Genomic DNA, 25,548 nt, shown 5'->3' with positions numbered 1-25,548 from the left:
ATCCCGGGGGAATAGGAACATCACAGAACTCCAGAATCTGGTCCAAACCCCTCGTAGCAGACAGGCAGGAACTGATGGCTTTAAGGGTAAGGGGCTTGCCCAAGGTCACACAGAGGAAGAGGGAGGATGGGTTGAGGGAGACGTCTTCTGCCCCTGAAGGGCCCTGGGAGGAAGGGGTGGGTGGGAGTCTGGGGAGGACTTGAGGAAGGCTGACATTTTGGATGCGTTGGGCCCTACCCCTGGGGAAGGGGCACAGGGATCTGAGCTCCAGACTCGACCTGGAGATGGGCCTTCTGGGGGCTTGGATAAAAGGGCCCTGCGGGAAGGGAGAAGGTGGGGAGACAATGGGAGGGAGGGGTGTGGTGGGGAGGAGGAAGGGTCCAGACCCCACGTCTGGCTCCTCCTCTGGCCTCGTGGGCAGCTCAAGAGTCCCGCTTGGGCTGGATGGTCTGCACGGAAGACTGCCCAAAGGGGCTGGCGGGGGGCGAGAACCATGACTGGCCACTGGCATCGCGGAAGATGGGGGACAGCTGCTGCTCTGGCTCGTCCCCGAACACCTCCATGTGGCCATCACCTTCAGTGTCCAAGGGCTCTGCCTTGGTGTCCTGGCTCAGCCAGCCCGTCATGGCCCAGAAGAGGCAGATGGCCAGCAGGACCCCAGCCGCCGCGCAGAGTGCTACGCCTGCCAGCCGGCAGGTGCCAAGGGCCTTGTTGTAGTCGGCTGCTCGCTGATCCAACACCAGGAACTCACCCTCGCCGATGCCCTCCAGCTTGGGGGGTACTGCATAGCCGGTGGTCAGGGCAGCCACACCCAGCAGCAGAAGCAGGGTCCCTGAGGACAGGCTGATCTGGGGAGGCAGGCAGACAGAGGCAGTCAGGGGCAGACAGGGGCCTTGGATCCCAACTGGGCTTAAAGAGAACCCCTTGATCCAACCTGGAGAGGCAGGAATCATAGAACACACCTGCTAGGGTCTAACTGCCAGGGGACATAAATTGTCATGCTTTATTTGGAATCTTTTTTTTCCCCTTTCCTTTTTTTTCTTGAGACAGTCTCACTATGTTGCCCAGGCTGGTCTTGAACTCCTGGGCTCAGCCTCCTGAGCAGCTGGGACTACAGGTGCACATGGACGCACCCAGTTCTATTTGGAATCTGGAGGACTGTTGGTTAATTTCCTTCCCAGCTCCCTCCTAACAGTGGGTTTATCTGGCCAACCCTGAGGGCCCCTCCATCATTATTGGGTCCCAACTTATCCCCTTGTCCTTCCTACCCTCTATTTCTCTACTCTTATGCATTGTCAGATCTCATCTCAAACCTCACCTCCTCAGGGAGGAGACCCCTGGACTGGGTCAGGTCCCCTGCTCTGCACTCTGCAAAACTTCATGCCCATTCATTCTTCAGTGCACTCCCCTTGGTGCACACTTGGACTTGGATTTTGGTTATCATCTAAGTAATGTCTGCCTGTCCCACAGGACTGAGAGCCCTATGAGAGCAGAGACTGGGCCTGTTTTTGTTTACTAGGGGTCTTCTGTGTCTGGCACGGTACTGGCACAGAACAGAGGCTGAAAAAAATGTTTGCTGAATGACTAAATTAACCACAGCTAGGAATTCCTTAAGGACAGAGATCATGTCTTCTTAAATTCTGTGTCCCCAAGAGCCTGGCATAGTGCCTGGCAATAAGATGTTTAAAAATTTATTTATTTATTTTAGAGATGGGGTCTCTCTCTGTCACTTTGGCTGGAGTATAATGGTGTGATTGTAGTTCACTGCAGCCTCAAATGCCTGGGCTCAAGTGATCCTCCTGCCTCAGCCTCCTGAGTAGCTGGACTACAAGTGTTCACCACTACACCTGGCTACATTTGTATTATTATTATTGTTTGTTTTTGTTGTTGTTGAGACAGAGTCTCATTCTGTCACCCGGGCTAGAGTGCCATGGCATGAGCCTATCTCACAGCAACTTCAAACTCCTGGGCTCAAGCAATCCTCCGACTTCAGTCTTCCGAGTAGCTGGGACTACAGGCACAAACCACCACACCTGGCTAATTTTTCTATTTTTAGTAGAGACAGGGTCTCTCACTCTTGCTCAGGCTCATCTTGAACTCCTGACCTCAAGTGATCCTCCCGCCTTGGCCTCCCAGAGTGCTAGGTTTACAGGTATGAGCCACCGCACCCAGCCTATTATTATTTTTTTAAAGATAATAGTACTTAATAATATCTGGGGTCTCGCTATGTTGCCCAGGCTGGTCTTGAACTCCTGGCCTCAAGCAATTGTCCTGCCTCAGCCTCTTCAGTTGCTGGAATTACAGGCATGAGCTGCCACACCCAGATCCTGCTTAAAAAATTTAAATTCATACTCATCTTCTCCTGAAAGTTTTCCCTGATCACCCCAGGCACTGAGACTGTTTCCTCTCCTGGCATCCTCTGCACACCTGACCTGAGGTTGTACAGGTTGGTGCCTCACCTCCCCACTAGAGTGAAGTCCAAAAGCAGAAGGGACCCTCTTCTTCAATCTCCCTACAGTATTTAGCAAGGAGCAATGCTCATCGTAGGGACTCTCTCATTGCCACACCTTTACCCATGTGGTGAACCCTGGCTGACCACTCTCCCTGGCTGTTACAGATATCAATTTCATTTCTCTCACATCTTTCCACTGCCCTGGCAATGGTAGATCATTGGAAAACCACAGTAAGGTTTAAGTGAGATGAACCCTACTTCCTGCCAGTCAGTGTATTCTATCTCCTGGCCATAATTAGTAATTAGTTCAGGGCTGGCCAGTAACCCAATCTGAGCCTATGCAATGCTTGTCAGGACTTCTGGGAAAGAAAGCATTGTTTCTTGTAAATGGCAATGTGTTTTTAATTTCTGGTTCTCCTGGATCTTTTGCCTGTCTGTATAAACTGGATAATTGGTTTGTTGATGTCCACAAACTAACTTGCTAGGATTTTGATGGGGATTATATTGAATCTATAGATTAGGTTGGGAAGAACTAACATCTTGACAATAGTGAGTATTCCTATCCATGAATATGGACTATCTCCATTTATTTAGTTCCTTGGTATCTTTCATTAGAGTTTTGTCGTTTTCCTCATATTGTACATATTTTGTTAGGTTTACACGTAAGTATTTTTCTTTTAGGGGGATAATGTCAGTGGTAATAATGTGCTTTTAATTTTTGGCTACTCTGCATTATTTCTTTTCTGAAGGAAATACTGGAGGAAACTTCCCTTGGATGGTGTGGAGTGAAGGTCTGAGGATCAACACAGTAGCAGCCACTTGGAGAAGACCTGGGTAAAGCCTGAGACCAACAGGCTCCAAGGGTAGGGTACCAGGGGGACTCCAAAGACTAAGAGAAATCTTGAAAAGTCCTCAGTGTAATGGCTTGAACTGCCTGATCAAACTTTGCTTGAAGGCACCAAACCTCTGGTCTCGTCTAAAAATTCAGGAATATTTTCCCTTTATTGTTTAAACCCATTTGAATTGGGTTTTCTATTGCATGAACTTGCAAGACTCCTAACACCATCCCTTTTCTTTCTCTCCTCTGAGCCTTAAATTCAGTCCTATCTCCTCCACGAAGCCACAGGAATCAGAGGACTTGCTCCTCTGCCTTACCTTCCAGCACAGTGAGGGCCAGGGTTGGCGGGGGCACAGGACTGGGGGTCCCTCAGGGTCATCACTGAGAGCAGTGCCTGCACAGTCCTCATAGAAGAGATGCAGATAGGAGCGGACCCCGTACCACTTGCCATCCTCCACGTTGGGGCCACGGCTGCAGCTGCAGGAGCGATCGCAGCTCGGCATCATGGACTCCTGCGGGGCAGGTGCAGCTGACGGAGGGAGAAGTCAGTGAGAGATGCCATGGTGACCCTCCCAACCTCCCAAATCTTTGTGCCCCACTCGCTTTTCCTCCCACCCTAGACACTGCACACTCATAGCACAGCCTGGCCTTCTGGAATCCTAGTCTGTCTTTCCTTTTTTTTTTTTTTTTTTGAGACAGAGTCTCACTCTGTTGCCCGGGCTAGAGTGCCGTGGAGTCAGCCTAGCTCACAGCAACCTCAAACTCCTGGGCACAAGCAATCCTCCTGCCTCAGCCTCCCAGGTAGCTGGGACTACAGGCATGCACCACCATGCATGGCTAATTTTTTATATACGTATATTTTTAGTTGTCCAGCTAATTTCTTTCCATTTTTTTTTTAGTAGAGACGGGGTCTCACTCTTGCTCAGGCTGATCTCGAACTCCTGAGCTCAAGCAATCCTCCCACCTCGGCCTCCCAGAGTGCTAGGATTACAGGTGTGAGCCACTGCGCCCGGCCCATCTTTCCTAAAGTACACTGTGAGTGCATGAGCCAATGCACCGAAGTGCTTAGCCCAGTGCCTGGCGAGTGTAGGTGTCAAGAATTGTGCACATTTACTCTGGAGGCCACCCAGTGGCTGGAACTGTGTGCTCTGGAGCCTGACCACCTGGATTGGAATGCAAGACCAGCCACTTCCTGGATGTGTGACCTTACACAAATGCTTTCACCGCTCTGAGCCTCAGTTTCCCCATCAGTAAAACAGGGCTAATAACCATACCTGTTTCATGAAGTTATTGTGTCTGGTGCTGAGAAATGGTAGAGGTCGTGATTATTATTGTAATTTCTTTGTTAATCATTTTCATCCTGAATTTTCTGCGCTCCATGTCTGGAGCAAGAGATCCTCTTCTCCTCCTCCCCCAGAATGCTTACTCCCCTTCAGGGCCCCTCCTGGGGGTAATTGTCGTGGCTGACACTTGTCCAATCAGGCTGAACTCTCCAAGCTGTAAGGCCCTAAAAGGTCCACCCCCAGGGATACCCATCATCAGCCTCCAAATTCCAAGGAATTTTGACTTCATAGGAGGTGAAAGTCAGGGGCCTCAGGATTAGGGGCTCTTAGCCTTAAGGGCTTGTGGATTTCCAGAGAAACCTATTTAAGAAACTTGTTTTCACAAAAGGGGACACTGAGGCTTTGGGAATGGAAGGTGCCTGTGTATCCACACACAGTATGGCTAAAACCAAAGCCAGGAGCTGCTGGGGAAGGAGGGGGCTTCTGCGCCCCACCTCCACTATGGCTCTGTCCTCTCTGAGCAGCTTCAAACAAAATAGAACGATATGCTGCTTCTGAAGGGTAAAGCACTAATCAGACGGTCCCTCCAATCCCTAGGGAAGTGGGGTGGTGAGAGTGAATGGGGGCCCAGGGGGCTTTCGGAGCCTCAGTGCAGAGACCCTTAATTTAAGACCTCAGGTGAGGGCGCGGGGAGGGGACTCAGGGACTGTTGGCTCGCGTCAGCTCCTCCTCTCCAATTCACCGCTCCTCCTCCCTTGCAATGTATAATCACTCAGTCCCGCCGGTACTGGAGAAGGAAGTGACCTTGACGGAGCCTCCCCCAGGCTGAGCCCGTCCTCTCCCATTTCAGGGTTGCAGAGAGGAGGTCTAGCCGGCGCGGGGCGGGGAGAAAGGGAAAGGGTGCTGAGGACCCAGAGCAGATACCCGGGGCCAGGGTTGCCATGGGAACCGCTAGGGAGGTGTCCCTAGCCGGGAGAGGGGAGGAGCTTGGTGGGAAGGCAACAGGAAGAGGAGGGGGCTGCGTTGTCCGAGGGGGGAGACTGCGGCGGAGAAGCCGAGAAGAGGGAGGCGTACGCGAAGGTGACAGGCGCGAGGGCCCCAGGATGGATGGAATCTGCTGTCTCTGCACGGCCTCACTCCGTTCTCCTTCCCAGACCCCCAGACCCTCCCCCTCCAGGGTCCCGGGCTGCCCAGGCGGGGAGAAGGGGGGCCCTCCTGGAGGGGTGGTTAGCCAGGGAAATCAAGCCAACCTCCCCGCCCCACTCCTCGCACCACTCCGGTCCCCGGGGTCGAGATTAACTGCGTCCTTTCCACTAGAGGGAAACTGAGGCAGAGAGGAGTAGGAATGGGTTTTTAGTTACAGGTGGAGGGATGATCTTGTCCTTTGAAGCCCCCGCCCAAGCTGTCAACCCTGAGGTGTGGAAGGGCAATGGAGCTGGTGCGATCTCTGTCCCCTGCTAGTTCCCTGGGACCCCCACCTCCCAAAGCCCAAGGCTCAGGTGCAGGCGTCCCGCCCCAGGCGGGACTCGCGGGGGCTGGGGATGCAGGCAGAGGGTGGGGGGGGGCCTGGGGGGAGGGGCAGGCGGCGCGTGGAGCAGGGCGAAGCTCACCTCTCTGCCTGCTGTCGCCGCGGAGCAAGCGGGAACCCGAGCGCGAGCTGAGCAAAAGCAGGTTCGGTTCGCGCCTGCGCCGCAGTCCGGGGCGGGGGTGATCGGGGGCGGGAGGAGGAGGGGGGCGCCGGCCCGCCCCAGGGGCCGGCTCTGCAGATGGCGGTCCCCTGCAGCTCCCCCAGCCCCTGCCCCTTCCAGAGTTTACTTCTGTCTCTCCGAGACCCCAGGCCCTCACGGACACCCCTCCGCCTCCCTCAGACAGACCCTGAAACTCGGTCAATTTCCCACCCCTCTCATTTCACACGCGTCCCCTCACTGAGTCTTCATCTCCTCACTGTATCCTCAGTCCCTTCTCTGGGGCTCCATCCCCCTCATGGAGCCCCCAGCTCAGTACAGAAACCCAGGTCTGCTCACCGAGCCCCCACCCTATACAGAGTCCCGTCTCTCTCAGCGCCCCCACCCCTCGCTGAGCCCACCGCTCTCAAGGGACGCCTACCGGGAAGTCCCCTCCCGCTTGCATCAGGAGCCCCTCATCCCTCACTGATCCATCCTCTTTTCCTCTGTGAGTCCCTTCCCTTGTTAGGATCGGTCCCACTTCCCTTGAGAAGGAAGCTGGGATGGGGGATGAGGCGCTGGGGAAAAGGGACTCACCCTTTCCCCTTTGGAAGGAGCCAATGAGACAGCCTCCCTTTTCTCCCTCCCAACCTATTCCCAGTTCTGCCTTGGGCAGTGTGTGCCAACTGCCCATCTCCCGTGCCAGGCATCTGTGTCTACTTCATGCCTGTCATGTGCTCTCAGCCTTGGTTTTGTCCCACATTTGCTGTGTGGTCTTGGGAAAGTCATTGTGCCTCTCTGAATTTCATCAGGCACCATTGCACAAACATGTCATCATGCCTTGAGAATTCATTGTGTTTCTCCTGTGCTAGGGGCTGGGGACAGAGGGATGAATGAGTTCTGCAAGACAGGGCCACATCTTTCTTGTTCACTGTTGTATCTGAGAGCCTCCCATAGAGCTTGGCACTGAGTAGGCAGCTCAGTAAGTATTTACTGGCCACAGACTAATAGTAGTAGCAAACATGTGATGTTCATTATGTGCAAAGGGCTTAAGTGCTTTTATGTACTACTTACTCATTTAACTGTGTGTGGGTGGAGTGGGTGAGAGGTGGGAAGAACTCCTGCAACTCAAACTAAAGGTCCTCAATGGTGACAGGAGATGACATTGGAGAAGCAGGCAGAAGTGAGGCCCTGCACTGCCTTGAAAGCCAAGGTAAGGAGTTTGGACTTCAGCCCAAGAGTGGCGGGGGGCCATGGAAGAGTTGTAAGAGGGAAGGGGTGTGCTCTGATCTACACTCTGAAAAGATCTCTCTGGCTACTGCAAGAAGAACAGAATGGAGGGCACAAGAGTGGTAGCAAGAGACCAGTGAGGATTCTCCAGACCAGAGATGCCGGTGTCTTGGCCTGGTGCAGAGAAATGAATGGATTCAAGAGATGTTATGGTGTGAAATGAACTACAGGAATAGCAAAAGATTGGAAATAACCTTTGGTGGTGTTAACACATGGCTGCAAATTCTTTGGCACTCCTCTGTAGAGAGGGGGGCTCTTGGTACCCTTTCTTTGAACCTTGGGTGAGCTGATGACTGCTTCAACAGAGCATGGTGGAAGTGACGCTCTGACTTCCAAGAGTAGGACATAAAAGGATGTGCAACTTGTGCTGGCACTCCAGCTCTGGGAGCCCTGAGTGAGGCATCATGCAGGAAGTCTGTCTACCTTGAGGCTGCCCTGCTGTGAGGAAGCCAACACCACGTGGAGAGGCCAGGTGAAGGCACCACAGTCCCAGCTGAGCTTAGCCTTTGAGTCATCCCAGTTCAGGCATCAGACAAGTGAGCGAAGAATCAACCAGATGATTCCAGTCTCCAGCCATTCGATTCAACTTCAGCCTTCAAGCCTTCAGGTCTTTAAAAGTCTTCCATGCTGAAGATTCAAACATTGTAGAGCAGAGACAAGCTGGCCCCACTATGCCCTGCCTGAATCCCTGACACACAGAATCCACAAGCGTAATAAAATGATCATCATGTTACACCACTAGGTTTTGGGGACTTTGTTATGTGCTAATAGATAAGTGGAACACAACTTAAATAACCATCAATAGAAGACAAGTTACACAAATTATAAGATATCTATCCTGAGAATACCATGCAGCCATTACAAGAAGAAATTGTTACTGATATGAAACAAACTTCAAGCTGAGTGAAGAAAAATGTAGTGTTCTGAAAATTCTTCCATTTTCAGTTCTCCAAAAGGAGGCACACACAGAGATATTAAAACATCTGGGAGGACAGATAAGAAAGAGTAACAGTAGATGCCTTGGGGGTGGGTGGCTGGGGGCAAGGGTGGGAAGGAAATTCACTTTTCACTGTACACCTCTGGAAGGGTAATCTATTGCTTTTTTAATAATTTGGGTAAAAGATAATGAAGGATTGGAGTGGGCAGGAGAGATGGAAAGGAGGGTGCAGGTCTGAACATCCACAAATTAAACTTTGTAAGACTTGGTGACTAAGAATTGCAGGCAGTGTGAAAGAGGAGGAGAGAGAATAGAGGATGACTGTTAAGTTTTCAGGTCAGGTGGGTGATACTTCCACCAACAGAGTAGAAAATATAAGAGCAGGAGCCAAGAGGGGGAGAAGTTGACACCCAGAGCTTTTGGCGCTGTCTAGGAGGGTCTGGAGTCAGGGGCAAGGTCTTGGCCTTAGACACAGTGTAGGGAACTGTACTAGTTGCAAATGACAAAACTAAACTTGAACTGGCTTAAACAAAGGGAACTGGCTTCAAGGGACACTGGCTTCAGGCATGGCTGGATCCAGATGCTAGAAATCTATCTCTTGGTCCTGCTCTGCTCTCCTCTGTGTCAGGCAGACTCTCCCCATGTGGTGGCAAAAATGGCCAAATCCTTCAAATTTAACTTTTGGAAAAAGAATCTGTTTCCCTATAGTTCCAGAAAAAGCGTTGATGTTGATTCTCCTTGCCCCCAGTTGGGTAAGATGTCATTTACTGGACCCACCAGCATGCCTCTGATTGGCTTGGTTACTTGCCCTTTGGGAGGCTTGGAGTGATTGGCTCACAGAAACCTCTTGGTCTGAGAGCACTGTGGAGGAGGATCCATAAAAGGAAGTTGAAACACTGTTACCATAAGAAAGCCAGTGGATGCAGAGCTGGCAAAAACAACGGCATGGAGGGGGAAGGGAGCCCAGGTTGGAACCCCTCTGCCATGGAATGAATGCTCATGTTCCCCCAGATTCATACGTTGAAGTCCCAATGTGATGGTACCTGGAGGTGGGGCCTTTGGGAGAGATTAGAGCCCTGATAAGAGACTCAAGAGAGCGCTTGCCTCTCTCTACGGCTACGACCAGAGACAGATGTCTGCACACCAGCACACCTGCAGACACATTCTGTTCTGCCTTGATCTTCTTAGCCTCCAGAACTGGGGAACAAATGTAAGCTAGCGGCCCCCAATCTTTTTGGCACCAGGGACTGATTTTGCGGAAGACAATTTTTCCACGGACGGGGGCTGGGGAATGGTTTTGGGATGATTCAAGTGTGTTACATTTATTGTGCAGTCAAAGCTCTCTGCTAATGATAATCTGTATTTGCAGCCGCTCCCCAGCGCTAGCGTCACTGCCTCAGCTCCACCTCAGATCATCAGGCATTAGATTCTCCTAAGGAGCACACAACCTAGATCCCTCGCATGCGCAGTTTACAGTAGGGTTCGTCCTCCTATGAGAATCTAATGCTGCCACTGATCTGACAGGAGGTGGAGCTTATGCAGTGATGAGAGCGATGGGGAGTGGCTGTAAATTCAGATGAAGCTTTGCTCACTTGCCCGACACTCACCTCCTGCTGTGTGGCCTGGTTCCTAACAGGCCACGGACCAGGGACCAGGCATTGGGGACCACAGTTGTAAGCCACCACAGTGAATGGTAACTTGTTATGGCAGCTTGAGCAGACTACGACATCTCTGTTCCAGTTATCTGTGGCTACATAACGAATCACCCCAAAGACAATCATTTTATCATCTTTCACAGTATCTGTGGGTCAGGAATTTGGGAAAAGATGACCTGGGTGGTTCTACCTTAGAGTCTCTTTTGTGGTTGCAGTCACACTGTGGCTGGAGCTAGGGCAGCTGGGGGCTGGCTCGGCATCTCAATTTTTCTAGTCTCAACGCCTCTGCATGTGTCTCTCTGCATGAGCCAGTTTAGGTTTCCTCACAGCATGGCAGACCCAGGGTGGTGACACTTATTACACTCAGGACTCCAGTGAGTCAGGCTGCATGGCCTGCATGACCCAGCCTCAGAAGTCACCATAACATCATTGCCACCATAGTCTGCCAGCTGAGCAGTCACCAAAGTGGGCCAGATTCAAGGGTAAGTTACGAACATAGACTCTGTCACTCAATGGGAGGAGCATTAACGAATTTATGCACATGTTTTAAAATTGCCACACCCCATTCGAAGAGATCAGGGGAGGAGGAAGAACCAGAGACGCATCCAGAGACACGGTGGGTGGTGGTGGGAGTGAGAATGTGTGTGAGAGGTGGGGAGAGACCCCTCCATGGACACAGGCGGAGGGGATTTGACGGAGGCCGATGACATCAGAGGGGGTAGATGAGGTTCTCCAGGCCATGGGAGGGGTAAGGTCACATGTACAGGGGGACTGGCCAGTCTTGAGCTGGCAAAGGAGGGATCCCATATCCTCTGAGACCCTGGAGGGTGGGGACGGTGGCCGCCACTGAGCAGAGACCCAGTGCAGTGGTTGTGAACCGAACTCTGGAGTCAAACAGATCCAGGTTAGAATCTCGGTTCTGTTGTTTGCTGCTTACGATTGAACCACTCTGAGCCTCAGTTCCCAGACTGTAAAATGGAAGCAAAACTCTAAGTTGTTGCCTCTCAAAAGGGGTTGAAAGAGTGAAATGAGATGTGCATATAAGGCACTTATCAAAGCACTCGGAACAGAGTGACAACTCAGTAAATTATTGCTGTTCTTACTACGGTGGTTACATTAGTTTATAGGTGAGTAGGGTGGGAAGTTGAGTGACATGAGACCTGATAAATTGTCTGCTCTTGAGAAAAACAGGAAAGAGGAAGGGCCAGGCGCGGTGGCTCATGCCTGTAATCCTAGCACTCTGAGAGGCCGAGGCGGGAGGATCGCTTGAGCCCAGGAGTTCAAGACCGGCCTGAGCAAGAGTGAGACCCCCATCTCAACTAAAGAAAAAAAAAAAATTAGCCAGGCAACCAAGAATACAAAAAACTAGCCAGGCATGGTGGTGCACACCTACTTGGGAAGGTGAGGCAGGAGGATTGCTTGAGCCCAGGAATTCGAGGTTGCTGTGAGCTAAGCTGATGCCAGGGCATTCTAGCCCAGGCAACAGAGCGAGAATGTCTCAGAAGAAAAAAAAAAAGACAAGAGTGTTGTGGATTAAAGATGGCCATAAATTCTTTGTCACTCTGCCCTTCAAGAAGCGATGTTTATGCCCTCCCCTTGAGTCTGGGTTGGCCCAGTAAGAGCTTTAACCAATAGAATGTGGTAGAAGTACTGCTGTGTCAGTCTTGAATTGGCTTTCAAGACGACAATTTTTGTCTTCTCAGCTCTTGGAACACTCACTTGTGAGACGCTCCCTCTTGGACCCCAGTACCCGTGCCAAAGAAGCCCAAGCCATGTGGAGAGGCCACACCTAGGTGCTCCAGTTGACAGTGCCAGCCGTACCTCCAGCCCACAGGTAGCGCCCACTGGTGTATGGGACAGCGTCATGCAAGGGAGTCTTCTTAGATATTCTAGCCCACTTGAGCCCTCAGATGAGATCATGATGCTGAGCACAAGAACTACCTCGCTGAATCCCGAAAACCCACAGAATCTTGACAGATAATAAAACGGCATCTTTTTAAGCTACCGAGGTGTGAGATGGTTTGTTTTGCAGCAGCAAATATCCCAAAGCAGTCTTTAGTGTGGTTTATAAGTCCTTAGGTGAGCTACTGCCCCTCTCCCAACCTGACTTACCTCTTCCAAGTCACTTCTTCTGTCCCCTTAGTCCAGCCACACTGGCCTCCCTGCTGTTCCTTGAATGAACCAAGTATGTCAGGCAAACTCCTCCCTCAAGGCTTCAGGGTCTTCGTATTTGTTTGTTTTGGCCTTTATTGCTTTTTCTCTTGACACCTGCATAGCTAGCTTCTTGTCTTATTCAGCTGTCTGCTCAAATGTCATCTTACCAAAGAGGGTTTATTCAACAGTGTGGTAGGGACACAGACTGCTCACCAAACATATGCTTCACATCCGTGTCCCAGTCCCCTTGGAGCTAGGCAAAGCCATGTGATTAGCTCTGGCCAATGAGCTATGAGCAGAGAGATACATGTTACTTCTGTGCCCAAAGCATTTGTTCCAGTTGCTATTGCTGTGTAACAAACCACCCTAAAACTTAGTGATTTGAAACTACAACAATCATTATTTTGCTTACAAATGTGCAATCTGGGCAGGCCTCTGTGGGAAGGCTGAAATAACTTTGCTTGGCAATAGCTAGGTGGCTCGACAGAGGACTGGAAAGATCTGCTCTCAAGATGGCTTGCTCACGTGGCTGGCAGTTTGGGAATCTCTGTTATTTGGGGGCTCAGCTGGGGCTGGGGGCAAGGGGGCTCAGTTCTTCTCTGTGTGGGACTCTCCACAGTTTCTTCAGCTTCCCCACAGGCTGTGGCTGGATCCCAAGAATGAGCATCCCAAGAAAGAGGAGGTGAACACTGTTACGTTTCTCAAGGCCAGAATCTAGAAGCTGGTATAGTGTAGTATCACTTCCACTCCATTCTGCTGGTCACAGAGGCCACATTCAAGGGGAGGAGACCTGCTCCCTAACTCCCAGTAGGAGAAATATCAAATAATCTGGGGGCCATGTTTTAAAACTGCTACAGCATTTGAAAGCTGGTGCAAGACCCTCAGGTTATTTTTTCTCCTGCCATAGCAGGTGTGAAGGCTACATATTGACATGGCGGACCAGAAAGATGGAAGCAGATTGGATTGCTGAGTCACCAAGTGGAGGACAGCCATTCTGCAGAATCTCAATAACAGAATCTGTTTAAGCAAGAAATAAGCCTTTGTTGTGTGAATCCACTGATATTTCAGAGTTCATCTGTTAATATGTCATAACCCAGCCTATGCTGACTGATAAAGAAATTGGTATCAGAAGTGGGGTACTTATGTAACCAAAACCAAACTACGCAGCAGTGACCAGGAAAGCTGGTAATCCTTGTTAAGCAAAAGTGAAACATTTGGTAAAACTGTTATTGCAGTAACTTGGGAAGCAGACTCTATAGGCACCTTTGGCTGCATTTGTCAAAATATTGAAGAGAGAGCTAAGCTCAAGAACAGAACTGGCTGGTCTATCAGCAAAAATAAAAGGGAAGTGAGTTTGGAAATGTAGGTCCTCGAAGAATTGGATAAGTCTAACGCTTCCAGATTCAAATTGAGATGATCTTTAAAAAGATGCTGAACGTAGTAAAATCTATCAATTCATTAAAATGCTTTGGGGGCAAAGATTAAGGGTGTAGCCTTCACAACAATTTTTAAAATTTCCCATCTATCAATTAGAGTACCTCAAGGCTAAAATCAATTAATGTAAGAGATTGGATTTTAAAAGGCTTTGTGTGAAACCCTGTAAAACTTCTGAGGGCCAAGATCACATTAGAGGTGTGGTTCTGCCTCCTGTTATTCTTGACAACTGCAAGAGCTTTGGGGCAAGAGGGAAAAAGCGGACCTAAGTAAGGACAATAATTGAAAAGTACTGTGAGTGTGGTTTTAGTATCTGGAACTGACCAGAGTCAAATGGATAACAAACCGAAGTTTTTGAGATAACTGTACTGCCAAAGAAATCATAAGCCTAGGCTAAAACTCCTGTGATTGTTTGGGTCTTAAAATGATCTTAGTTGCTTCACACCCATTAGGATGGCTACTATAAAACAAACAAACAAACAAAAAACCCAGAAAATAACAAGGGTTGGTGAAGATGTGGAAAAATGGGAACCCTTGTGAATTGTTGGTGGGAGTGTAAAATGATACAGATGCTATAAAAAAAAGGGAGATTTCTTGAAAAATTAAAAATAGGATTATGACATGATCCAGCAATTTTACTTCTGGGTATATATCCGGAAAAGTTGAAAGCCGTGTTATCTCGAAGACATAGTTGCACATCCATTTTCATAGCAACATTATTCCCAGTAGTCAGAAGGTGGAAGTAACCCAAGTGTTCATTGCTGCATGAATGGATAAACAAAAGGTAGTGTATACATACAATGGAATGATACTCAGCCTTAAAAAGGAAGGAAATTCTGATACATGCTACAACATGGATGAACCTTCAGGACTTTGTGCCAAGTGAAATAAGCCAGTCCACAAAAGAGACAAATACTGTGGGATTCCACTTGTCTGAGACATCTAGAGTGGTCAAACTCATAGAAACAAAAAGGAGAATGGTGGTTGCTAGGAGGACGGGGAAACGAGGGGTTAGTGTTCGATGGGTCCAGAGTTTTAGTTTTGCATTATGAAGAGTTCTTGAGATGGGGCTGCTGGTGGTTGCACAACAATGTGACTGTGCTTCATGCCAATGAGCTGGACACCTAAAGATGATTCAAATGGTAATTTTTTTAATGTGTATTTTATCACAATTTTTTTTAAAAGTACTACACTTTAAAAAAAAATGATGGGTCCCTAGCAGTTTACAGGCAGGGAGTAGACTGAAAAATGTGTGTACCTGCCAAGGAGCAAGAGGCATTTCTGGGCCTTGCTGCCTTCTGGTGGATTCCTTGCTCTTTCCTGCTGGCAGAGCTGCTCCAGAGGTCTCTGAGCCCCCTTGTCGCCTGGCCTCCAGCTGAGCTCAGCCAATGAGAGGTACCCACGAGAGGTTGGAGGGAGAAAGGGAGAAGCCAGGGTCTTTCTTCCCGATGTCCTCTGGCTTCCCTAGCCTCTTTTGACTGATATAACTACCTCATCTAAAATAGCAGCCCCTCCTCACACTCTGTCCCCTTCACTGCATGACATAATTGCATGTATTTATCTGTTTACTTATTGTATGTTTCCATCCACTGCAGTATACGCTCCATGAGGGCAGGGGCTATGTCTGTTTCGTTCATTGGTGAATCCCCAATGCTTAAGATGGTGCCTGGCACAGAGTAGGTGCTCAGGAAAGGTTTATTACAAGAGTGAATAAATTTCGCAGCCAAACACACACAAGAGAAGAGAGAAAGCCCTAAGGAGCACATGACAGGCAATCACAATCTCAAATAAAAGCCAGAGAGGTCAGGTGGCTCCAACTCACACAGCAAATCCTCCATTGACCTCAAACTCAGGCTGCTTTCCTCCATCCTGGGTTGTATCCAAGTCTCTACAGGGACACTTGACCTCAAGTTTTCTGGAGGAGAAAGAGCAGAACTTGACATTTAGTTGAAAGGAAACCCTGAAAACAGCTGAGGGTGAGAAACTGGGTTGCTAAGGAACCCCCAAGGATGGGGGAGAGGGTTGGCATCCATTGCTAGGCAACCTAAAAGAGGCTAGACAGGCAGGTGTGGCTACAGACACCGTTCTCCCTCCTTCTCATAGACTCCTAGAATGCCAGGCTGGACACGCTCTTAGAGACTTCTAGTCTAACCACCTCATCATACAGATGGGGAAACGGAGGACTCAAAAGGCAAGGTGGTTAGCCAAAGTTTCCTCCAGTTCCTCAATAAGAGCAAAGACAAATGTCATGGGGTGGGGGGTGGAGGGCTTGCCACTGGGAGTGGCCTGGCGTGTCTGAGGCAGTTTCAGGCTAGAGCTGGTAGCTGAAGACGGGTCTGTAAAAGAGTGAAGGAGTCAACTGCAAAGGCCTTGAATGCCAGGTCAAAACCTTTAGACTGTATCCTGAGGGTTATGGGAGCCATGGAAAGGTTTTCAGCAAATGCTCAGGTTTGTTTTCAAATGACCCCTCGGGCTGCAGTGTGGAGACTCAGGATAGAGTCCAAACACTTTCAAGGCCCTGCCTGCTCTTGCCAGTCTACCTCGTCTCTCCACGCCATCCCCTCCAGCCAGTCAACTTCTATGTTAGCTGCTCTTGCGAAGTCTTCCCATTGGCTGTTGCTGGCATCGGAGTAGTTCTTTCCTTCACCTGGACCTGTTTCGGTTAGTATTGCTTCATAACAAACTGCCCCCAAACCTAATGGCACGAATAACTACCATCTCACTATGCTCATGGATTCTGTGGGTCAGGAGTTCAGACAAGGCACAGAAGGGATGGTTTGTCTCTGCCCCATGATGGCTGGGCCTCAACTGGGAAGACCCTCCAACACCTGGGAGTGACTTGAATGACGGAGCTGGAATCATCTGGCAGTTTCTACCCTCACACATCTGGTGCCAGGGCTCAACTGTCACCTAGAGCACCTACACGTGGTCTCCCCACGTGGCTTGGGCTTCTTCATCCAAGGGAAACATGACAGTCTTGTGGCTGTTGGTCTTTTAACATGGTCATTCAGGGTGACTTACTTAGCCTTGGAAATCCTGTAGCAGCACTTCTGCTACATCCTGTTTGTTACAAGTTGATCTTGAAGGCCAGCTCAGATTCAAGGGGAAGGAAATTTAAGGGAGGAATGTTAAAGAACTTGTAGCCATGTTCTACAACCATCATAACGAGCTGAGGTTTCATGGTGACCATGCCCTGCTCCATGTCTGGGTTAAGTGACTCTTCTGTGTCCCCCCAGACACACAGTCCATCACTATCAAAGCATTTCCACTCCAGGCAGGGCACGATGGCTCACGTCTGCAATTCTAGCACTTTGGGAGGCCAAGGTGGGAGGATGGCTTGAGGCTAGGAGTTCAAGACCAGCCTGGGCAAGACCCCATCTCTACAAAAAAATTTAAAAATTGGTGTGGTGGCGTGTGCTGGTAGTCCCACCTACTCAGGAGGCTGAGGCGTGAGGATTGCTTGAGCCCAGGAGTTTGAGGTTGCTGTGAGCTATGATGATGCCACTGAACTCCAGCTTGGGTGACTCAGTAAGACCCTGTCTCAAAAAAATAAATAAAATGCATTTTCACTCCTGTGTTTATGTGTTTTTCTCCTGCTCAGACCTGTGAGCTCAGTGAGCACAAACTATGTCTGTCTTTTTCACTTCCGTGTGCCCAGCACCTAGCACGTGGCCTGACCTTTAATACATGTTTGTTGAATGGGTGAGTGAATGAGCCAAGGCATGGAGTCCCATGCAGAGCCACTCCTTCCTTATGAAGCTTACTTACTGATTAGATTAGAGAGAAAAAAAAAAAATGCCAGGTGCGCGGTGGCTCACACCTGTAATCCTAGCACTCTGGGAGGCTGAGGTGGAGGATTGCTTGAGCTCAGGAGTTTGAGATCAGCCCCAGCAAGAACAAGACCCCCTCTCTACTAAAACTAGAAAAAAAATTAGCTAGGCAACTAAAAATAGAAAAAATTAGCCGGGCGTTGTGGTGTGCACCTGTAGTCCCAGCTACTTGGGAGGCTGAGGCAGAAGGATCCCTTGAGCCCAGGAGTTTGAGGTTGCTGTGAGCTGTGATGATGCCACTGCACTCTAGCCCGGGCAACACAGTGAGACTCTGTCTCAAAAATAAATAAATAAATAAAAATAAAAATTACATATGATAAATGCCAGATAATGATAAATGCTATTAAGAAAAAGCAAAGTAAGGGAATAGTGTAAGGAGGGCGATACTTTATATGGATGGTCAGGGAAGACATCTTGGAGGTGGTGACACAGGAGTTGAGACTGGAAGGAAGTCAGTCACGTGGCTATCTGGGGACAGTGCATTTTGAGCAGAGGGAGTGGCATGTGCAAAGGGCCTGAGATAGGGGTGTGCTTGGCAGTTCTGAGAAACAGCAAGGAGGCCAGTGTGACTACAGCATGGTGAGAGAAGGACGAAGTGGTCCGAGATGAGTACCAGAGTCTCCTCGGGCTTCACAGGATATGCCGAGGACTTTGGCATTTACTGAGTGAGATGGGAACCATGGGATGGCGGTGAGCAGAGGCAGATCGTGCTCTGATTTATATGCATAGTTTAACCAGATTACTCTGGCTGCTATGCAGACAGTACGACTCTAAGTGGGAAAAAGGGAAAAGCAATGAGTCCAGAGAGGCTGGTACAGGATACCAGGCGAGAGATGGTGGAGGCTGAATGAGGAGTGTGGCCATGGAAGATGTGAGAAGTGACAGGACACAGGACACATTTCAAAGGTAGAGCCAACAGGATAGAAGGGATATACAGCTATGAGGAAAAGAGCAGTCTAGGATGGCTGAAGAGTTTGGGCCTTTAGTTCCTCATTGGCTGTGCAGATGTGGGGTGGGGCACCAGGCCCAGGAGCACTGTGGAGACAAGAATTCATTTTCTGGCTGGGCGCGGTGGCTCACGCCTGTAATCCTAGCACTCTGGGAGGCCGAGGTGGGCGGATTGTTTGAGCTCAGGAGGTCGAGACCAGCCTGAGCAAGAGCGAGACCCCGTCTCTACTAAAAATAAAAAGAAATTATCTGGACAGCTAAAAATATATATATAAAGAAAAATTAGCCGGGCATGGTGGCGCATGCCTATAGTCCCAGCTACTCGGGAGGCTGAGGCAGGAGGATCGCTTGAGCCCAGGAATTTGAGGTTGCTGTGAGCTAGGCTGACGTCACAGCACTCTAGTCTGGGCAACAAAGTGAGACTCTGTCTCAAAAAAAAAAAAAAAAAAATTTCATTTTCTAAGAAGCCGGGTGAGGTGGCACAGGCCTGTAATCCCAGCTACTCAGGAGGCTAAGGTGAGAGGATCGCTTGAGCCCAGGAGTTCAAGACCAGCCTGAACACCATCTTCAAAAAAAAAAAAAGAATTCATATTCTGACACGTCAAGTTTGAGGTGGCCATTAGACATCTCAGTGGAGATGACAAGAAGGCAGCTCGTCTGGCAATGTCAAGGCTGGAGATGGAGACTTGAGCATCTCAGCTGTGATAAAGCAGAATTCTAACTAAGATGGCCTAGAGATTTCCAGTCCCTGGTGCATCTGTTCTGTGTAACCTCCCCTCCCCCCACCCCGGAGTGTGGGGGAGGCTAGTGTGGTGGCTGTCACTCTTATATGGCAAAAGTGAAAGGATTTTTGCAGATATACTGTAAGGTCCCAAATTAGTTGATTTTTAATCAAAAGGGAGATTTTGCTGGGTGTGCCTGACCTCATTAGGGGTGCCTTTTAAAAGAGAACTTAAACCTTCCCTGAGCCAAGTGACTCCAAGCAGCAGAAAAGTCCTCTTGCAGACCTTGACAAAATAAGTTACAATGTTGTGCGAGGACTGGGGAGGCCCTGCAGGGGTCATGTAGCAAGAAACTGTGAGCAGCTCTTAGAAATCTACGGTGGCACCAGCTGCCAGCCAGCAAGAGAACAGGGACCTACCTCCATCCTGTAATCACAAGGAACTGAATTCTGCCCACAAACACATGAGTTTGGGAAAAGATGCTGGGCTCCAAAAAGGAATGCAAGCTGGCCAACACCTTGGTTGCTGCCTCGTGAGATCCGGAGCAGAGATCCAGCTAAGGCACGCCTGGATTCTTGACCGGTGGAGACTGAGATGATAAATGCATGTTGTCTGAAGCTGCTAAGTTTGTGGCAATTTGTTGTGCAGGAATAGAAGATAACCAATACATCAGCGTGTGGGTGTTTTTAAAGCCTTGTAACCAAGATGGTTTGAGTCACCCAGGCAAGAGACATGACCCAGCAGAGTCAATGCTGCATGAATGGAGCCAGACTGGGGGAGGGAGTCAGTTCCTCGGAGTGAGACACACCCTGACTCCCACCTCCAACGGCACAGAACTTGCGTTCTACTCCTCTTAGCCACTAGGTGTCCCCAGAGCCCCCATAAGCAGGCATCCCCCCACCTTTCAGGTCAGCATCTGAAATGGGAGGAACCAAAATGAGACGGTCTCTCTTGTGGTCCCCTTGCCCCTTCCCCCACTTTACACAAGGGGCAACTAAAGCCAGCAAAGGGGGAGAGTCTTGCCCAAGGTCCCACAGCTCCAGCACCATCCTGGGTCAGGCATTTTTGTCCTCCCGTTGCTCCGTCTCCCTCCCAGGCCATTCTGAAGGACAAATTCAGAGGATCACCTCCTCCCTCCCTCCTGCTTTTCCCAGGGGAGGGACTCTAAGAATGGCATCAGCAGAGAGCTCTGGAGGGACTTGTGGGTTGAGGCTGGAGTTTCTAAATAATGCTGACTGGTGTAGACTTGGACAGGGTGCAGCCTGGCCGAGGTAGGTGCTGACAGTGCTGGTGAAGGGAAGAGACTCCTGAGATGGGGGATAGCGAGGGGAGGGGCCTAGCTGCAGTAGCTGGGCCAGTGACCCCATTCCCTTTGTCCCACCCCTTGCACCCTCCACTGCAGACAGGGCTCCTCCAGAAGCAGACACGGAGACCGAGTTTGGGTTGCAAGATGTTTATTAGGTATGAATACCTGTGAAAAAAAGAGGAAGCAGGATTGGGCACAGGAAGAAGCCAAACCCTGTGGCAGCAGGCCTGACAAAGCCCTGGCTGCCCTGGGTGGGGACCGGGTGCAAGCACTGCCTGTCAGTGTCCCACTGTGGACTGCAGAGGCCAGGTGTTTCTACCGTGCCTCGCTCAGACACCAGATGCAGGCTGCCCGGGGAAGAGAAGGGCGTGGTCTCGGGTGAAGTGGCTCTCTGCAGCTGACCCTGCAGCCGGCCCTGACCACACTTCCCACAGCTGGGGAAGTCCTTCCTTGAAGGGGGTTCTGAGTGGCACATAGCCCTTTCTTCCACACCTTCTCAACTCTACCTCTTCTTGTAGATTTTCTTTTCTTTTTTTTTGCCTGCTTGCTTCCAACCAAGCTGTCACTGTAATTCCCACACTCAGCCTTGGCTCTTACTGGGAAAAGAGGCTTTGTCCCAGCTTAGGAATTCACTGGATCTGGCAGAGGAAGAATTAGGGGGAGGGGCATCAGAGGGACAAAGGAGGGGAAAGCCTTGGTCTCAGTTTCCAAAACACACTGGTCAGAACTTCAAAGACAGGCTTCTGCTGCTCTTTGGTCATTTAATAAATCTGCACTGCATGTCACTGTATGCCAGGCACTGGGGCCAACCCCACCGTGCCAGGCCCAGCACCACCTGCAGATTCGAACAGAGAGGCAGCACCCTGAAGTAACACTGCAGCAGCAGAAGGCAGAACCAAGATTCTGGGCCCTGTCTCTGACCTTGGCCGCTTGCAGGTCCTCCTGCAAGTTGCTTCACCACCTGGCCCCATTTCCTCCTCTGGACAAGAGTGATGAAATCTATGGAGCACCATGTTAAATGCTTCTCACCTCAAACATTTCATCCTGTGAAGCAGGTACAGTCATCCCCATGTTAACACATATGGAAAGAAGAGTTGGGACAAAGCTAATTTGCTCAAGGTCACACAGGTGCTCAGAGATGAAGCTGGGCTTTGAGCCCAGTGTGGCTCAACCCTGCTTCTTAATCCTCATTAAGGGCAGGGTCAAGCTGGCCCCCTTCCACTAGACCTGCCTGCACACTTGTTTCATGTGGCCTACAACTTAAAAATATTTGAGTCAACTGTCATTTTGAAATTCAAATGACTCAGAAACACTCATATCTCTAGCTTCTCTTGAAAAATCTGGCCATCTGGCCACCGTGGACCACATTCCCACAGGGTCACATCTGGCAAGAGGTGGGCAGTTGCCAGCCTTGGACCCTGGGTCATCACACCAGTGTCCACTCAGACTTACTTATTCATTTACGGCCCCTACACAGATGAGTTTGCTGTCCTTAATGAAGGTCAGGGAGTCCTGAGACAGAGGCCTAGAGAGGCCAGGTGGCTTACCCTGGGACAGCTCGGGCCTAAATCACATGGACTTGAACCTGGCCAACTGTTTGGAGAGGGTTGAGGAAAAGCACAGACATGCAGAACCACAGGGCGAGGTCGGGGCAAATACACTTTATTCAGTCCTGGCATCAGACTGGCGGAAGTCCTGCTGTGGGTGCCAGTGCCCCAGACGGAGGGACCCCTCCCCTTAGCTACGAGACTAGTTCTCCAAGACCACAGACAGTGACATCTCTTCACTCACATGACGTTTTCTGTTTTTTTTTCATTGTCTTTTTGTTGTTGTTTTTCTTAAAAAAAAAAAAGAAAAAGAAAAAGAAAAAAAGAGAGAAAAAGAAAAGAGCGCAAGAAAGGCCCAGAGCCGGAGCACCAAGCTTAAAGGAGGCAGCTGGTGGCTTTGTCAGCGACGGGAACGCGTGGGGCAGAGACCTGCAGAGACCCTGGGCAGGGGTCCCGGAGGACTCTGGGGACCGTTTGTTCCTGAGATTTGTGTGTGTGAATGAGAGTGTGTGGACCACCCAGGAGGGTGAACACACGCCGGTGAGATACAGGTAGTGAGGGCAAAGGGAGCGTGGGGAGGCCGGAGGGGCGGGGCTCGAGTGGGGAGATGCAGTAAGAGGGGTAACAGCATCAGGGGCGGTTCCCGAGGGCACCCTGAACTGGACAGAACTTTTTCCTTACAGCAGCGCTGTGCCCGTTTCTCACATGGAAAAACTGAGTCGCAAAAGGCCCATCAGTCTCACTGGCCCGGCCAATGGACTCTTCCTGCCACCCCATCTGCTATCATGTCTCAATCCCAAACCCTTAGCACCGACGTACCTCAGTTTGTCCCGCTGAATACTGAATCAGGGTGCACTTGGGTGACAGGAAGGGGCCCAGGTTGAGAAGGTGCCTTGAGGTGATAGGGCACTTCCAGGGGGGAAGGGAGCAGCAGAGACCCTGTCCCCAAACAGACTGGTAGGTGTCTTGGTTCTGAGTTTTCTTGGACAGCCCCTTCCTCTATTGACGGAATTCCAGAGAAAGACCCTACCCCCAATTCCCAGTTGGGGGAAAGGAAAGGACGTTCCTGGGGACCAAGATAGGCTGTAGAGGAAGTCACGCAGTCGGGGAGGCGGTGCGCGTGGGTGTGGGCGACCCCATAAGGGAAAAGGGGCTATGCCACTTGGGAGAGTTCCAGGCCCAAACCAACGCTTCCGGGCCACCTAGTCTCTTTCTCCTATTTCCAAGTGCTCCTCCCATTAAGGCAGTGACGCCCCGTCGGGTTGAGAGGAAGCCAAGGGCTTTCGGATCAAAGGATTTCTCAGGATCGTTCTACACTTGCCCCCCTTCTTCCCGAAGCAGGAGACAGAGACGTGAAGCTGGACTGGCACCAGCCCCCTCCTCCCAAGGAGTATTAAGCATGCGCGAAAAGAGGGTGGGTCCCAGCGGGGGGGCGGGCCCTAACGCTCTGGGGATAAAAGAGCGCGCCCCTCCCCCCCGGAGGGGCGGGGCAAGGGAGGAGCGCGCGGTGCAGCCCAGACGCATCGCCCCCCTAACCAAGAAGGCAGGCTGGGCGAGGGAGGAGAGATTCAGGAGCAAGGGAGGGGGCGTGTCCTCCGGCCACGAGGAGGGGCGTGTGCAAAGTGGGGGAGGGGTGCAGGTCTGTAAGAGAGGATGGGAGGTGTATCGGAGGGGGACTGGCTGCTGGTGGCTGTGCGGGAGGGGGCAATGTGGGGAGGGGCTTGGATGTCAGGGAAGGGGTGGGGGTTGGGCTGCCTTGGGGTGTGTCTGCGGGGGAGGGGCATGTCTGGATTTGAGGGGGGATGGGCACGTCCAGGAGGGGGGAGGCTGCGCGGGAGATGGGGTGCCAGCCTCGGCCTCCGAGGGGCCCCAATACCTGATTCCTGTATGTAAACAGCTGGTTTGGGGGCGTGCGCGCCCCGCTGACGGTGGGCTCAGTAGGTGAAAACCAGGTCGGCGATGCTAGACGGGCGCCAGTCCCCTGCGATCATCTCGGTAACCTCGGGGGTGCAGTAGTCCGGGAACTCGAAGTGCGACGTGCCCGATGGGGGCGGCAGGTCCGGGTCGCGGTCCAGGGCGCTGCAGTCCAGGCCGGCGGGGCCCGGGGGCAGCCTGGACAGAAAGCCCAGCGGCTCCTCCCCTGACGCCACCGTCTCCTCTTCGCCTTCCTCCGCCGCTGCTGCCTCCTCCTCCTCTTCCTCCGGCTCCTCGTCCTCCGACGGTGTCGGGGAGGCGGCGGTGGCGGCCGCCCCCTCGCCCGACGGCCCTTGGGCACGCTCCGCTTGTCCCCGGGCGGCCCGTCCCGCCGGGACCATCCTCCACAGCTCCCGCCCGGGGGTCTCGACCAGGCGCACTTCCAGCAGCTCCTCGTCGTCGTCGTCCTCGTCGTCCTCGGGCGCCGCCGCGCCGCCCCCCAAAGGCCCTCCCGCCGCTCGGCGGCCCCCGCGGCCGGGCAGCTGCGGCCCAGGCTTGAGCCGGCTGCCGCCACCACCGCCGCCGGGGGGGCGGGGCCGCGCCTTGGCGGGCGCCCCCTTGCTCTTTTTGCGCGGCCGGTACTTGTAGTCCGGGTAATCCGCCATGTGCTTCAGGCGCAGCCGCTCCGCCTCCCGCACGAACGGGATCTTCTCCGAGTCCTGCAGCAGCTGCCAGCGGCGGCCCAGGCGCTTGGAGATCTCGGCGTTATGCATGTCGGGCCACTGGTCCATGATCTTCCGCCGCTCATGCTGCGACCACACCATGAACGCGTTCATCGGCCTCTTGATGTGGCCGCTCGGGGTCTTGCACCAGCCGGGCTCGCGCGCCCCATCCTCGGCCGGCCCGGGCCCGGGGGGCGGCGGCCCGCCGTCCCGTTTGGCCCTCGCGCCCCGCTGCTGCACCATCGCGCCTGGGCCCGGGGCCGCTAGACGCCGCCGGGGGCCGTCCGCATCCTCCGCGGCTGGGGGTGGGGGAGGAGGCAGCGGCGACGGAGGGGCGGCCCCGCCCCGCGGCTCGGCCCGGCCCCCGCGAGCTGGGGAGCAAGGAGCTGAGCGCTCGGGCCCAACGGACGGCGGGGGGAGAAGGTCAGCGGCGCGGTCTCAGGCGGGCTCGGCGCGCCCCCGCCGCCTCCGGCAAGTTGCGCCCCGGAGCACACCGCACATTGTTTTGCGGGGGCGGAGGAATCGCACCCCTCAGGCCCCCGCGGGCTCTTCTTGCAGCCTCCGGCTCCGCCGCGGCCCGCGCGCGCCGCTCCCCGCCCCGCCGCCGACGCCTTTCAGTGTCTTTCTCCCCGCGCGGCCCCGCCGGCGCGCGCGCCACCCCTCCCCCTCGCCGTCTGCGGGCCGCTGCGGCGCGCGCGGGGCCGCCCCGTGTAAACACCGAGGTGCCCGCTTGGGCTGCGGCCGGGCCACGCCTCGCGCCCGGGCGGCGCGTCACCCGTTGCTGGGCAGAGAACCCGGCATTTGCATCTCCCAATCGCTGGCCGCCGGAGCTGGGCGGGGCTCGGGCTGCGG

At 52.2% G+C, this 25,548-nt stretch overlaps 2 protein-coding genes and 1 long non-coding RNA gene across 4 annotated transcripts; 1 reads left to right on the top strand and 2 right to left on the bottom strand.

Annotated features, from left to right (window-relative positions):
- On the bottom strand, positions 1 to 6,242 carry NRSN2 (neurensin 2). Of its 2 annotated transcripts, XM_045529521.1 has the most exons (3): positions 6,184 to 6,242; positions 3,608 to 3,819; positions 1 to 848 (listed from the first exon to the last, which is right to left on the bottom strand). In XM_045529521.1, exons 2-3 carry the CDS (start codon positions 3,794 to 3,796, stop codon positions 423 to 425), a joined length of 615 nt encoding a protein of 204 aa, XP_045385477.1. In that variant the 5' UTR covers positions 3,797 to 3,819; positions 6,184 to 6,242; the 3' UTR covers positions 1 to 422. The 2 variants fall into 2 exon arrangements, with proteins under 2 accessions (XP_045385477.1, XP_045385478.1); XM_045529522.1 differs by lacking the exon at positions 6,184 to 6,242 and having other exon boundaries at positions 1 to 843; positions 3,608 to 3,788.
- A 4,052-nt stretch (positions 6,243 to 10,294) lies between these two features.
- Positions 10,295 to 12,123, top strand: LOC123622870. The gene is made up of 2 exons (XR_006729651.1): positions 10,295 to 10,601; positions 11,823 to 12,123. It is a non-coding gene; the product is annotated as an uncharacterized LOC123622870 (long non-coding RNA).
- Positions 12,124 to 22,159: 10,036 nt separating this feature from the next.
- On the bottom strand, positions 22,160 to 25,339 carry SOX12 (SRY-box transcription factor 12). Its single transcript, XM_045529520.1, has one exon. It carries the CDS (start codon positions 24,937 to 24,939, stop codon positions 23,995 to 23,997), a length of 945 nt encoding a protein of 314 aa, XP_045385476.1. The 5' UTR covers positions 24,940 to 25,339; the 3' UTR covers positions 22,160 to 23,994.
- Between the last annotated feature and the right edge of the window lie 209 nt (positions 25,340 to 25,548).

Source organism: Lemur catta, chromosome 17 (genome assembly GCF_020740605.2).
Source record: "Lemur catta isolate mLemCat1 chromosome 17, mLemCat1.pri, whole genome shotgun sequence".
In the NCBI taxonomy this organism is placed as follows: domain Eukaryota; kingdom Metazoa; phylum Chordata; class Mammalia; order Primates; family Lemuridae; genus Lemur; species Lemur catta.
Note: the sequence above shows the minus strand (reverse complement) of the source record. Positions and strands in the feature narration are given on the sequence as shown.

Coding starts and splice junctions, on each gene's coding strand:
- NRSN2 (XM_045529521.1), bottom strand. CDS start 3,796: ATGATGCCGAGCTGCGATCGCTCCTGCAGCTGCAGCCGTGGCCCCAAC. Junction 849..3,607: donor GGCCCTCACTGTGCTGGAAG/GTAAGGCAGAGG, acceptor CTGCCTCCCCAG/ATCAGCCTGTCCTCAGGGAC.
- SOX12 (XM_045529520.1), bottom strand. CDS start 24,939: ATGGTGCAGCAGCGGGGCGCGAGGGCCAAACGGGACGGCGGGCCGCCG.